At 46.5% G+C, this 15301-nt stretch overlaps 1 protein-coding gene across 1 annotated transcript; it reads right to left on the bottom strand.

Annotated features, from left to right (window-relative positions):
* Nucleotides 1-476: 476 nt before the first annotated feature.
* CTHRC1 (collagen triple helix repeat containing 1) lies at nt 477-7273 on the bottom strand. The gene is made up of 4 exons (XM_040585610.1): nt 6834-7273; nt 3619-3840; nt 2121-2337; nt 477-924 (listed from the first exon to the last, which is right to left on the bottom strand). The coding sequence occupies exons 1-4, from the start codon at nt 6984-6986 to the stop codon at nt 782-784; spliced, it is 735 nt and encodes a 244-aa protein (XP_040441544.1). The 5' UTR covers nt 6987-7273; the 3' UTR covers nt 477-781.
* Between the last annotated feature and the right edge of the window lie 8028 nt (nt 7274-15301).

The raw sequence follows: 15301 nt of genomic DNA, 5'->3' as shown, positions 1-15301 counted from the left end.
AAGCGATTGTATATATGTATATATACATATATATTTATATATGAAAGGCTAAATCCAGGACAACTATTTTATTGGAGCCATAAAATGAAGTTTTGTAACTGCAAAATTATTTAGTATCTGCATGCTAAGAGTGGAGACCGATAATAGATATTCATACTGAAATCCAGTCTATCAAGTTTAGATAGACTTATTTTTACTTAGTTATTCAGAGTGAGATATTTAACACTTACCGCATCATTTAGGTTGCAGTTAAGTCATCAGGAGTTTGTTGAGAGACATAAGACTGTAACAGCAGAGCATCCTATTCTGTAGTCACATTACGGGAGTAGCTTTCTGAAGGCTAAAGCCAAGTCCTGGGTTTTCTTTCTTAGAACTTTCTGTGAAGTCTTCCAAAAAAAAAAATAGCTGTGTATCATAACACCATATAAAATACCTTGAATAGTTTGATGATCAATAAAAGAGCCTGGATTATTTGGTTTTTTGTAAAAGGTCTTATTTATTTGATACAAAAAAGTTACAGCTAATTCTTAAAATGGTGGTGGTATAGTTTCATACATCAAACAAGGAATTTAAAAAGTTAATGAACTTGGGTTTGATATTTATATTCTAAAATGATTATTATAAAAAGCCTGCGATGTGCAAAAAAAGGCCAGGCAAAGACTACAGATGCAAGAGTTTGGTGCCTTTCAGTCAAATACTTGCATCCAACTCTATAGAAATAAATTCTGAAGAAAATTGTACAAAATTTTTTTTAAAAGAGGTTATAAAAAGGGAAGGAAAGTTATTTTGGCAGTTCTTCAATGATGATTCGGGAGACTGAATTCCATCCAGTAGAAGCATCTCCCCGTGGATAATCTGAGCAAGTCCCGACCCAGATGGCAATATCTACCAAGCCGGCATTGATCCCTTCACACAGACCTTCCACTGGTTAAACACAAAAATCGGGTTACTTCATCAGACAGAATCAGCTGTATTTCACAACTGAAGGTGGGCACAAGTACTTAAGAACAGTTCATTACAAGCTCATGCTGTTTAGTTAAACCTGAATAGCATTTTTAGAAAAAAAAAACCCAAAAACTATTAGAGATGCAGCAGCAGGTTATAGAGTCACACACCGCCTTTATCCGTGCTGCTTCTTGACCTCTGTTGCAGTACCTGAAGGGGATCACAATCCACAGGATGGCTAAATGGGAGGTACACCTGCTTCTTGAAGTGTCCACACTTACAAACTGGTACCTGGGATATGGCTTCAATCCCATCCAGCCCCCTAAGGCAGTGATGGGGAGGGGGGGACAGGGACACAGGTAAGCCCTGCAAAGGTGGTAGTCACCCTGTAATCTTTTCCACTCCTAATTTACTGCTTCTGTATAAAGTTCCACTTTTGCTGCCCCTTTGTTTTTCTCCACTAGCACCACTAGTTGGAGGTGGGTAAATGAGGACAGGTGGGTCCTATCTCTTGGTGAAAAAAAAACTATCATAGCTCTAGACATTAGATTTCATGCAGTCATGAAATAGTACAGAGAGGAAAACTGAGCAGAGTTGATGTTAGTCCCCTTCTGGTGTCACCTCCTTTTATGCTGAATGACTTCACTAATTTGCCTTTTGCTTAGCAGCTGAATAATAGCTCCTAGAGACTTCACTTTGGGGGTACTTTTGGGCATCACCTGAAATTACAGGAGAAATTCCAGGGCAAATAAGTCTCATTTTTTGCAGATAATGTACAACTATCAGTATTTTAAGCCAGGATGACACTGTCTGCTCGGCAGTAAGGCCATTTCTCCATATGCTAACACAGCACAGAATGTGTCTGTATTCATGTCGTAGCAGACAGTAGAACTCTCTGGATAGAAATCTCTTCCATTTCTAAATTACAGGATGTAAGTACCACAACAAATACCACAGTAATAAAGTGCTTAATAAATAATTCTAATACTGTTACTATTGATAGTCTGCTGTGAGGCAACAAAGTAAAAGAGTAACAAGTGTTAGCCAGCCACTTTTCTGCCTCTTCTTTCAGGTTTTTTTTACTTTCTAAGGCAGACTGTACTTCCTGCATTTGGTAACTAGATTTGCTACTGGCTTCTGCTCCATCTCTGTTCAGGTGGTCCCGGCATACATACCTGAAGAAGTTCGGTGTATATTAATAGTGGAATTCAGCTCCGGGCTCCCTTGATCTAAATATATTATGGCTTCAATAGGAAGCGGCCCAGCACATTCTGCTCCATTAAAAGTAAAGTACCAGCGCTGACAACAGGCATTTTTGCATTTTAGCCGAAGCGATCCACTGAAGAGAACGCGGAGAGCACTGTTCGAGCGCATCTTTGTAAATGTACATTCCTAAGAGGAGACAAAAGTACTTTGGTAGCAACCTCTGGTTTTGAACCTATTCATTTTCTATATATTTACATTTAGGAAATATATTTATTTTTAGTAATATATTTATATCTATCTTAGAATGTTTTGGCTTTTCTCTTTAGTCCTTTCTGCTGGGGGGGGGGGGGGGGGGGGGAGGCAGGGGAGAAAAAAAAATAAAAGAAAAAGTAGAGCCTGGCAAATACCATACAGTGCAAAGATGCAAATCAGAAACACCACCTCATAGATAGTAATGGCAAAGGGGTATTATGGAAATTCTTAACTTTATTTAGATAATGCCTGGTGTTAAATTGGTAATCTAGTTATCTTCTGGGGTTTATGTAAAGGGGTATGAGCTGTCTGAAAGCTGCGCTCAAGTCCTTGTCTGAGAGGACAGTACAATTTCTGTCTCTGTTACCAGAAATCTTGGATTTAACAATTATCACAAGATTTGTGAGATTTAAACCCTGACAAAAGCTGCACAACTGAAAAAAACATTTTCGGATTTTTAAGACGTTGTTACTCTGTCTTCAAAATGCTGGATATCATGGGGAGGGAGCTAGGGACAGTTTGGCCAGTGCAATGCAGTGAGAAGTGTCTGCTCAGAAAAGTTGACTCTCACTCTAGCCACAGCAATAGCAGTTAAATTACTCCAACCAGCCTGGGCATTGCTTCGTAGCTGGTATGATTTCTTCCCCTCTTCTAGGCTTGCATTGTTGTGTTGGAAATGTTTATACCCAGGGCTGCAGTGGAGGACAGCCTGTCTGGGTTAGTCTGGGCAACGCTTGGTAATGCCGCTCCTGAACAATGCCGATGCTTTTTGTGGTAGCATCCTGCAACTGAACTTCAGTGAACCATTTTGAAGCAGGAGTTACAAAGACAGATACCATTAACAGATTAAAGATGTACATCCCTCCTGTTCCTTAGGATTGACATGGCAAATCCCTTGCCCTGTTTTGGGCAAGGTGGAGGTACTTTTGGTGGTGTAGCTTTCAGCCTTACAGTAATAGATCTGGGCTTCTAAATATACCCTTACACCAGCTGCATCATTCTTTTGAAACACTACTACAGAAATAAAAAGGGCACATCACTGCAAAACAGCTGAGATTGGATCCAAAGTAGCTAAACCTTTGAGAAGTTCACCCTTATTTGTAGAAAAAGAATGCAACAGGCCATCTTTGATGAGTGCTACCCAGCCACAGAGGCGGCAGATCTAGAGCCTGCTGTGGCTGGTGAAGCGCAGCATCCCTGACGAAGCTAACTTACTGCAATCTTCCCAAGATCGATGCCGTAATTAAGCGCACTCCACGAACACTGCTTGAAGTTGGGCGTCCAGGACTCCTCGATGCTCTCGCGCATGCACTCGCCCTTCTCCCCTTTCAGCCCGTCCCGTCCCGGGATCCCAGGTGTCCCAGGGATCCCGTTGGCTCCCGGGTTTCCATCCCGTCCAGGTACGCCACTGGGGCCTTGCAAGCACATGCCATTGTACTGAAATGCAGAACAGATCTTACTGCTTCCGTCCCTTAATTCTGAGGCTAACCAAGTTACAAACAAACAACAAAACAAAAAACCCTGCTGTGATACAGACTAATGGGCTATTTCCAGATCACCAAGAAAATGGTTCCACAGAGGGAAAAAAAAGGAAAAATAAAATGTCAACGATAAGCAGTGCCAGCAGAATTTGCTGTAAATTAAATTATTTTCTGAAAAGATGCATAAGTCCTAGAATTAAAAACTGGCCTAGCCCAAGGATTAAAACCCTTTGAGAAACCTCGGAAGATTCAAAACATTCCTATACAGAAACAAAAAGTTGTATGTTAACAGTTACTTTCTCCTAACCCATCATTACTTGTATAACTGTTCTAGTCAATAAGCTGCCATTATTTTTTCCTTCTTTTTTTTTTTTTTTTTCTTGAAGTAGAGAAACTTTTGCATTTCACAGAGCAGAGGTTAACACCAGTTTTCTTCTGCCGCCACTCCTCTGGGACAGAATCGCATTGCTATAGTCAGACCACACAAGTCAGACTCGGGGGGCACACACAGCATGCCCATGTTGATGTGGACATGGGAAGCTGCACCCTGGGATAATCCTGAACTCAGAATCCCTGTTCATAGCAGTGGGAAGGCACACATGGGAGGATGGCACGCTAACGTCCTCCCTAACTGCCATGGTGGGAAAGGTCAAATGTTGCTCTCCCAAACTACGTGTTAACACACGTCGCCTTCATACCTTACGAGATTTGGGGTTGCCCTCCCCGGGGAGTAGCTCTGTGCAGCCCAGAGCTCCTTGGCCCAGCAGCCTGGGTGCTGGATGCTGGGGGGCACCCGCGTGTGCAGCTGGCACAGGAACGTTGAGCAGGACCCCGCAGGGGCTGGTGGTGGCAGGGCTCTTACTTGAAATGCTCTTTCCCGGCTGGTGACTAACTGCTTCCTCCAGTCTTCACCCCAGATCCTCACAGATAACTACATTCTGCTCTTCCCCTTTCTCACACCTATTTCTCTTCATCCATTTCAAACTACTTAATCCCCACCTGTTTCAAAAAGAAACGATCCTCCAGCTATTCGCCCTCCTGCAAGCCATGCCACTATCTATCTGCACTGCAAGCTGCAAACTACAGCCCCTGCTCTCGCTCCTTTGTCACACTGGCAAACTTTCTTCTTCTGGGGTTGCTCCTTTTCCCATGCTTTGGTGCAAAAACCAGCATGGGCATCACAGGCTCGGCTGGAGCCACTCCATAAATAAAGTCAGTGACTGTACAAAGAGGTCTAGTAAGAAGATGAGAGCCGGACTAATGGATGCTGGCATTCCCTCACTACCTTCACCAAAGAAAACACTGTTGGTAATGGCATTGGAAAGAGTGGAATATTAAAATCAGGCAGGCCACATTTTGAAAAAGTTAGCTGGAGAGCAGGCTGCCTGGCAAAGCACACACCAGCCCAGGGACCACGAGAATGACACAAAGAGATCTGTATTTCACATAGCACCAGTTATCTGCTCTTGCCACTACTCTCCCCTTGGGCTCTATCTGGAACAGTGACTGGCTCTGGCTTTTGCTCATGGTTACACACCACAAAAACAGAACATGGGATGGACATAGAAATAGGCGAGGGCTAGGGGAAGACCCCTGGAGAGGAGCCACCGCTGCACTCAGAGCCACACAGCTCCCTTCCAGGGAGAGCTGCTCCGCCATTCCACAGCCAAAAATTTTGACTGACGTGAGTGAATTACCTGGGCTTTGGGCTCTGCTCCAACTAAATTCATCTCTGCTTGCCAAATGAAGCAAATTTCATCCTTTCTGAAGCTGGGAATGCATAAAACATCTTTTAAAATTTCTGCTGAAGGCAGGATTCCCCTCGGGCATGCCTTCATCTGCCTGGGAAGGGCTGTAGCTGAAGCAGTCTGTACAACCGGGCTGTGTGTGCCTGACTCAGCCTCCACTGATTTACCTGCACTCTGCTGCACCCGAAAGCATGGAGCAAGGCAAGAGAAATGGGAGCCCCCAAAATACTGCTCCAGCAGAAAGCATAAGCTCCTCCATGTGTGCAGACTCCTTATTCTCGATGCAATTCAATTCCCACTGCAGAAGTGAAAGCGTAATGAGGTGGTGTGAAAGGGAAGGAGCTTTGCTACCGATGGGGCTTCCAGCACATCCCTTTGGGGGATCTCTGTGGAGACCACAGAGGAATCGGCCATGCTACCGATCTCCTATAGGAGGTGAACGGCAGCCCAGAAGCTCACAGAAATAGCTTCACATCTGCTGTCTACATTCCAAGGGCTGGAAAATCTCCCTCCTTTCTTCCATCCCTGAGATGGGATGGTCCCGAGGCACTCAGGTTTCTAGTTGCAATGGAATTGCAAACAGCGGTCGGTATGCAGCCCCAGCTGCCAAAGGGAACAAGGCATTAACGCCCCTCCAAGGAAAAGCGGGTTCGGTCAGCGTGCGGATACAGCCTCCGCAGCACCTCACGGCTGCTGAAGAGCAGCCCCGGTATTTCTCTTTTTGTAGCTCATTGTCTATCCCCTCGCCTTGCAGGAGCTGAACAGCATCTGCCGCTGATGTTGCCAGGCTCCCCACACCGATCCCAGCGTTACCCCCGCGACGCGCGGAGGGCGGGCGGCAGCTCGCAGCGCAGCCCCCGGCCCCGCCGGCCTCAGCCCCCGGCCCCGCAGCCCCCCAGCCCTGCGGAGACCACGCAGCCCCGCACCCAGCAGCCGCAAACCAGCGGCTTCTGCCAAAGCCCGCCCAGCCCCTGCTCAGCGTTCCCAGGTTCGGCACAGCGAGGGGTAATAACCCAGCTCCAGAGGCAGAGCCCGCCCGGCCCGCGGCGGCAGCGGCGGGGCTCGGAAACCCGCGCGTTTTGCGCTTTTCCCCGACTTTTGCGACAAACCAGCACCGCGCGGCTCCCCCGGCCGCCCCCCCCGGCGCCCCCGCCGCGCCCAGCGCCCACCCGCCCGGCCCCGGGCCCCCGGCCCCGCTCACCACGTCCAGCACCTCCCGCTGGCGAAGCGCCTTCTGCTTCCCCTTGGGGCTCTCGGAGCCGCCGGCCGGCGGGGCAGCCAGCAGCGCCAGCAGCGCCAGCAGCAGCGGCAGCAGCGGCAGCAGCGGCGGGGCTGCGGCCGGGGCGCGGGGCATGGTGCGGGCGGGGGGGCGCGGGGCCGCGCCCGGGGCCGGGGGAGGCGGCGGCGCAGGGGCCCGTGTCCGCCACTCTGGGCGGCAGCGCGGGGATAAATGAGCCTTTCAGAGCGCGGAGCCCGAGCTCCCTCCCCGGGGAGGCCGGGAATTTCCATCCTGTAACCGAGCGGGAACGTCCAGGCAGAGCCATCCCCCCGCAGCCATTGGCACGGGGGCCGGGGGGCTCCCGCCCCCTCCGGCCGGGCCCCGCGGAGCCTTCCCCGGGCGCTGCCGACGGCCGGGCTGCGGGGGGCGCGGCAGGCGTCACCCCCCGGAGCACCGAGCATCCCCCTCCCCAGCCTCCGGGGCTCGGCCTCCCGGCGGTCACACCTTCCCGAGGGAAGCGCGGTCCCGCCGGCAGCTCCCGTGGCGCCGCAGCAGGAGCCTGATGGACCGCGCGGGGCAAAGAGCAGCTGGGGGCAAACCCCTGATGGCATTTTAACAGAAGCCCACGCCAAGAGCACAAAAGCCGCCTGAACAGCAGCGAAATGTGGACTTTTATGGAAGACCTCGGTACTGCCTGACTGAACGTTGTCCATTTAGAAACACCTCGGCATCCCAGTGTAAACCATCTCATTTTGCTTTCATTTAAAATCGTATTTCACTTTTCGGCATACTAGAACTGCAAGCGCTATAAAATAAGCACGCTGTGTGGCCTTAAGCGTTAAAAACACAAGTAACAAACATTCAAAAGAGAACTTCTGTATGCTGCAATCTTCGCAGGATTTGTAGAGGTAGAGTTTCCAGAAGGGGGAGATAAGCTTCAATACATTTTTTTTTCTGAATTATTTAACAAAAGCATAAAATTCTCCTGGAGGAATGCACATTACAAGACATTGAGTCATTCACGATAGACCCCACAGAACCAGATTTTTGTTTACACCAACATATGTTTATGTTAAACATATTTATAACATAACATGTTATAACAAAACAACCTCAGGTTGTTCTGACTACAGTTACCTCTGCACTCTAAGCCACTTCTGTCTTTCTCCCCTTTCCACATCCGTACTAGCTGAACAACAGCAGCGAGGACAGGTTTGCACCACGAGTCACACTGTTGTCATCAACCCCGTCACACACTGTCCTGGGAACCGGGACTGGTGTCAGCCACGCTGCTGAGGCGTGGGCCCCCGCCTTGTGAAGGAGTGTAGTGATACACCCAGCCGACTTTATAAAACAGCTAGTAAACAATAATGGTTCCCTAAACCAGTTGGGAAAATTTATGGAATGATGTAAATCTTTAATTATAACAATTGCTTCTGTGACAGCCTCAGTGAGCATCCACGAATATGCACACGCAGATGCTTCACTGTGTAATTGTGTGCTGCTGTCAGCGAAACCCCTCCTGCCTCGGGTCCAGGTTGGGGGCAATACTGAGAGATGATAATGTCTGAACTCTGTGTAACATGCATGTTCAGAGAGGCATCATTACCAAGTGGCTGGGGTAATAAAAATACCAACGGCATCAGCACGGGCTGTTGCTAAGGCTCGTCCCTTCCCACATTGCCAGACTCCTGTATTATAGAATTAACTTCTTCAGGCAAGGCGTCACAGCTGCAGCACACAGCACAGCAGCACTGTACACCTTCCTGATACTCGGTATTTTAGCTAACAATTTGCACAGACTTCCTTATGCATTTTTCTGCCTGGGTTTGCTCACCATTAGAGTTCGGGTCTGAGTGAGAAGTTTTTAAATCCCAAACGGCTGGCTTTGCCAGCCGAAGCAAGCTAAGGAACGCTGTAAGAGAAGGTCTTAGCAAATAATGGTGGGACATCTGCTTTGAGCTCTAGTAAGTGTATTGTGCCGTTCCCAATGCTCATTTGACCTGCAGCCTGGAAAACAGAAATATCAACATCGTCCTTAGCCTGCTTTGGTCCGAGCAAGCCTTGCCACCTGCTAGGCTTATGCTCTGTGGGCTTTTGATGTATTTAAATGCTTCTGAGGACAGCACCCATTGCTGAATGCTGGTGAGACATTCGAACTGAATCAGAACTACTGACCTACTTTGCCCTAAATATTTCCCAGACAAAAGGAGCTGCTGTAATAAGCCTGCCTGAGCATCTTCAGGATCTGTACTACATCAACTAGTGGATTCCTTCATCTTACCCATACTACCATATGATATAGAATTTATCTTTTATGGGTGGCAAACATATCAGCACAGATGTTGAGGTACACACATCCATCCTTTAAATGACACTACAATCTTCCACATGTCCAGTCTGCTGCTGCACAACCTAGGCAGGCTCATGCAAGGTCACTGTGGCGCTGCCACCTGCACCGCATGTAGCAGATGCTCACATCATGAGTCTGGTGCCATAAGCATGTTCTCTCCACAGCAATTTGAGCTGCTTTCTCCCCTCACACTGCCTCTTAGCATCCCGAAAAAAACCAGCCACACAAGCCTGGAGAAGAGAAAGTGCTCATACACCCATGTCTTTCCATTCACCTCAGCTATAAAATGTCTAAATTCAAGGGGCTGCCCACTGGGTCGCTGGGTCTCTCCACCTTTCTGGTGAAAACTCTTCCAGTTTATGAATACCGTTTATTAGAGCACTGGTATGAATTCAATCAGTAAGTAATTGCTATTCACTCCTTGGTCTTCACAAAGTGAAACAACTGAAATAGGAAAGATTAGGAGCATTTTATCATGGGAACCCATGGCTCATGGTTAATGCAGAGCCTGGGAATGAAGACCCGGTCCATATTCCAAACCTGGCAGAACAGACCCAGGTCTGGTAGAAGAGTCTCCTTATACAGGGAGGAGATGCTTTAACTGCTCAGAAACAGATTCTTCTCAGATGGGAACTATATTACTTGCAGCTTTTCATAACCAGGAAAACCAGACTTAGTTGTCTAAATATTGCAGAAGGTTCAGGGCTGAGCATCCTGAGCCAAAAGAGGCCCAGTAAGGTGAGTGCCAAGACCTGGACTTTTCAACTGCTGTTAACTCTTATCACTTTGTACGTCTCTCTGTTCTGGTGACGCCTGGGGATTTTGACTGTGGTTGGCAGTCCTACCTGCAGTGCGCTGGGGGATGCGTGCACGCCCCAGGGTAAGCAGCAGAGCGCTCAGGGTTAGCACTGCTGTGCTCACCATCGCAACGCTCGGGATCTTTGCTGATCTACCCTTGGTGCTTTTAATGGTGGAGTTCATCGTTCAGCTCTTGCTCACTTTAATTACTGATATTTTAGGGTAGGCTGCAAGTCAGTATAAAAGGCTGAGATCAGAGGAGACTGCTGAATTTCTCAAATGGCTCTTTGCAGCCTGCCTGTCTGACGGAGGGGACAAAAGAGCCGTCTGTACTGCTGCAGGAGAAAACCAAAGTAAGAGCTCGCAAGGAAATTTATCACAGGTTTAAGAAACAGATTTCATTTTCTTCCACAAAATAAACTTTGGAACTGCATAAAAATCGATGGGATCGTGGCCTTGATCTCTTCTAATATCTTTTAATTTTAATATTTATATGGCATGCTTAATATTTTAAAATAATCCAAAACTTCTCTCCCTCTCTTTTGTTACTTTACTAGCACAGATATACCTGCTTAAGAAAAGCTTCCAGTAGCTTCTACGTAAAATGATAAGGATGGCATTATAGTCACAGCAGTGCTTTGCAGGTACATATATGAACATCTGAATCTTAAAAACCACTTTGGGGCAGACTTTTTAGTGGATTATAATACCTAGTGATGTCTCTGCCTTTGAGGAAAGCTTAAAAGCGTAAGTCGTATCAATATTCTACTCGCTGAGGCTCTGCACCTCCAGGCGACAGCCCAGTCATGCTGACAGTTCACTACGCAAGCCATGAAAAAAAATACATGTAGAATCTGAATGACAGCCCGAAAGGACTGGCAGAGGTCAGAGCATAACAACTGAGTCCATCACATTGAAGAAAGGCAAGAGGGGCACAGCTGTTAGGAAAGCATAAGCTAACCTGTCAGAGGCTTGTCTGCGGGAGAAGATTCCTGTGGCTGTATACAGGAGGGTGGCATTTTTTGAGTGTGCAAGAAAAATCCGGCAGCTAAGTGTTAATTCTTTACTTCTGAATAAGCCCGTGGCAGTTCTTAATCTTACTGTAGGTAACATTGTGGTTTTGCACAGTAGAAAACACTAGAGAAAGGATTAACACTTTTTTACTACTCAGATTAACCAAGTTTTCTATGGAGATAAATCTCTAACATTGCTACCAACAAGTCAAGACCGGGACATACCTTGGACACCTCTTGTGGGAACAGCTCCTTTCACAGCCTGCTGGGGTTTTCCAGGCACATCTTTTTTTTTTTTTGTGTCCGAGCCATCAGTTCATTTATAGTCGCATTTCCCTATAGCTGTGGCTTTTACAATAATAATGGAAGCATCGAGTATCTGAAACTAAACACCACTCACCAATTGTCAGGCAGAGTTAGATAAACTCTAATAGAACCATTTGGGAGAATTGCCTGCTTCACCAATAAAGGATAACTCCTTTTTTGGACGTTTCCTTAGTGTAAGCTTTATGATGAAAATCCCCCGCTGAGACCTGTTTTCCTTGACTGCTGGCTGCAGCCTTCTGACTCCGGAGGCGTCTGGTCTGTACCTCTGCAAGACTGTCTCCTGGGGTGGCCAGTGCAATCCTGGCTGCAGTCACGGAAACCTTTGGGTTGGAAGGGGCATCTGGAGCACATCTGGCCAAAGCGGGTCCGGTTAGATCGGATGGTTCAAGGACACATGCACATGGTGGAATGGGAAAATTAATTCAGACCAGCTTTAAGTTAAATTCACCAGGCCTCCGGTGAATCATCATGTGCAAGGGGAGAGCGGAGGCTTGCGAGAAACAATTGCTCATTAGAACGGCTGTGAATTAGTCAATGGCAGAAAAATGACTTGGCTGCCTCATTAGTTCTCTATGAATAGAAAGGCCTTTTGCAGAACTGAAAAGCTGACTTCCCTTGAATCCTGCACTAGTAAATAGTTACTAGGAGGTGAAATACAATGCTCCATTCAGATGGGAAAGCTTCTTCAATGAAGGGAACAATCTCGGGTTTTCTACACCACCCGTCACATGCACTGCCACAGGTCTGCCCTCCCAGTTTTGGAAGATAATACCTCAGATTAGTGATAACCCAAAAATTAAAGGAATGGGCTTGGACTTTGAAATTAATATTTTTATTTGTATCCAGCAAGCCCTTTGAAAAGGAGTTCCTCAGGATAAGCAGGGCAGCAATGAGGAGCGGGCTGCAGGCTAAGGAAGGGCTGCGTAGCACTTCAGGGTGGCTCACAGAAACCAGAGGTCGATAGCCACCATAGATGGCACGCACAAAATACACAGAAGCCTGTGGAAGCAAGAGGATTTGGTCACAGATAAAAATGAATTGGCCCAGGACACTCAACAGTTGCACAAAATTTCCTGTCTCAGAGGAGAGGCGAGCGAGGGGGGCAGAGCCACAGCAGCAGTGATGTATCTGCACATGCATGGTTGCTGTAGCTCTGCCTGGTTGGTATGGTGGTGGAGCCTGGAGCCCGTGGCACTCCTGAGACCTGGTGCTTCTCACATCCACGCTGTCCCTCTCAGGTGGCCTGACCTCAGTGAAGAGGCACCATGGCTTGCTGCAGGCAGGGCTGTGGAGCTTCTGGGCAGCATCTGCCTTGTCTGTTCGCTGATAAGCCACTGTCACCAAAAGGCCGATGGATTTACAGGGGCTCCTGGCTTGGGCACAGTGAGGGAGGTTCACCACGAGCAGTTCAGTGGGGTCATCCCATAGTTAGCCCCAACGATACCTCAACAGACAAACTCTTGCATTAAAGTTATTTTATATGCTGAAAGAGAAATCTTATTTGACTTGCGTCAACAACTGACTCATGCGATGGCGCTGGAAAGGATCAAGCACGACACTGACTCCCTGGCTTACGTGGAGATGAAACTGTGTTTGGCCAGAACAGCGGAGGACCTACCAGGTTCCTGTAAAGAAAACTGTCTTTTCAAGTCCTTCTTTGAGTTATATTTTTTTACAGCAGGTGCTTCATCTAACTATGCTTTTGTGAGGCATGACTTCATTTCTAGCGTGGTTTCCTTCTGTCCTTGTGACTTTGCTGTAGTTACAGCACCTCTTGGTTGGTTTACAAATCTCATTCATGAATTCACAATTTCCCATTGCCAAGCAGAAAAACTTTCAGTATGTGGGCCCTAAAAATATCTAATGCTGTTGAGGCTATATGAGTTTAAAAGGCAAAGTCCTCTCTTCTTTTTTATTGGGCGTGCTTTCTTGGGTTTTCCTACTGGCTTGGTGACTTTCCATTTCTCTCCATAGGGAACATCATCCTGACCATCAGCTTCTCTCACAGTATCCATTCTCAGGATGATCTTGCCTACTACTAACAGATTTTAAGAAAAATAGCTCCGGTTAATTTCCACAGTGAGTCCCAACTTCCGCCAGCCCAAAATATTTGCGTCTCATCCGCCCAGTGGCATGTCACATCCCTGTCAGCGCCAGCTCTTCATGTTTCACGGAATGATACCTGTCTGGACTGTTAAGCCCTGTAGCGCATCCACTGGTTCTTTAGTTGGAAGTCTGGATTGCAGCCCTGCGAATCTGGAAGGACAGCAAGTCCCAGAAAGGACTGTGTCCCGTGGGCAACATCAGTGACTCAAACCCAGTGCCAAGAAACCTGCACAGCTGCTTCAGCATCCTCAAACCCTCTGTCTTTGGCTGGGTCATTCAAGACTCGCATACACTCTGGGATAGTAGGTATGACGCTGCTAGAGTTGGGCCTGTAGAGCATGCAGCTTCCCAGCTAGCTTAAGACATCAACTAATTAGCTAACTTACAAACCATTTCCTCCAGGACCTTATCTGGCAGTGCCTTATTTTTGTGCCCATTTAATTTCTTGTGATCCAGTTTCATGCGGTCAGGCAGAACATCGGGAAGATAAACTGGGATGCACCTTATCTTCATAAAAATCTAGATACTTTGATAGTCATTCATACATGACCAACACAGAATGTACTTTTGCCTGTTAAGATCCTTTTAGTGGCCACATCTAGTGATCCCATCATCACCTCTGTAACTTACAAACCTACTTAATAGGAGTAAAATTCTTCTTGCTGTTTCTCTTCAACTTGTATGTCAAGAGCAAGACCTAAAATATCACTTAAAAGACCCGATGTAGTCTCCTGACTACACTGCCATCCCCAAGACTACGCTCTCCAGCCTGGAGATCAGTGTCCCTCAGGTTCACCTCTGCTCAGTCCCGAGTGCTCATCCAGCTTCCACAAATGCTTTCTTCCACACCACTCTTCTCCCAGAAACTATTCTCTCCAGCTCCTGTCTGTGCTAAGAAACCAGCGGTGAGCCATTTAACGAAGACAGATCTTTGTATGTCTGAAGACATCTCATGTTTGTCATTATTTTAACTAGGAAGACCTGAAATAAAGCAAATTTTTATTTCATATTTAGTTTCTATAAACAAAGTTGAAATACAGGGAATAAACATTAATAAAGAGCTCAGATATAGATGTCCTGGCATGTTTTTAAGCTTTTAATTATACTTTGCATCTCAAGTGCTTCTTAATAGGAAGTAAAATCTATGAAACGGATTTCATAGATGTACACGAGAAAGATACTCTGAGCTCCACTTCTAGAGATACAAAGCAGAAAGCTCATGAAGGTGTGGTATAGGTTGCCCAACTTCTTCATTTTTAATTACAGTTAAATTCTAGCCCATTAAAAGAAATAATTAAGTATGGTAAGGGACAAAAATAAGAGTGAAAGAATAATCACAAAGAAAAAGTTAATGCACAGAAAATAACATTTATTCCCATGAACCTCTAAAATACCCTTGGTGCCAGCATCTGAATTGCTGCAAATACCAGTGGTTAACACTGGCAGAGATCTGTCCCAGTGACCGCAGCCAAACAGAGAGCGCTCAGACACCTTCAAAGCCTGATTCCACAAGTGGCCAGTGTGAAGGGAGGGACATAGCGCTTCTCCTTTGATGTGCAGCCTTCTGAAACCGCACGTTGAGACTGGGTGGTCAATCTTCAAAGGGAAATACGATTCCTCATGCTATTCAGCTACTGTATTTTTCAGTGCTTTGCAGAATGCTGAACTTACTTTTATTAAAGAAGTTAAACTCTTCGTATTTTAATTTTGCTTCTGAAATTCAACTGGATTTGACAGTCTTTAAACCTAGTATATTCTGTATCCTGCAAAGAAAAAGGACATACGGTTCTCTGTAAATCAGTTGAAAATTTGTCATAAAAACTATTCTTTTTCCCAAATATGTGCATAGATCA

Source organism: Falco naumanni, chromosome 3, assembly GCF_017639655.2.
Source record: "Falco naumanni isolate bFalNau1 chromosome 3, bFalNau1.pat, whole genome shotgun sequence".
Classification (NCBI taxonomy): domain Eukaryota; kingdom Metazoa; phylum Chordata; class Aves; order Falconiformes; family Falconidae; genus Falco; species Falco naumanni.
This window is presented reverse-complemented; position numbering and strand designations above follow the sequence as displayed.

Excerpts from the sequence above, each read along its gene's own strand:
- CTHRC1 (XM_040585610.1), bottom strand. The coding sequence starts at position 6,986 with ATGCCCCGCGCCCCGGCCGCAGCCCCGCCGCTGCTGCCGCTGCTGCCG. Across the intron at positions 2,338-3,618 it reads TCGATCTTGGGAAGATTGCA|GAATGTACATTTACAAAGAT; the intron begins GTAAGTTAGCTT and ends GTCTCCTCTTAG. Across the intron at positions 925-2,120 it reads TATACACCGAACTTCTTCAG|TGGAAGGTCTGTGTGAAGGG; the intron begins GTATGTATGCCG and ends GTGTTTAACCAG.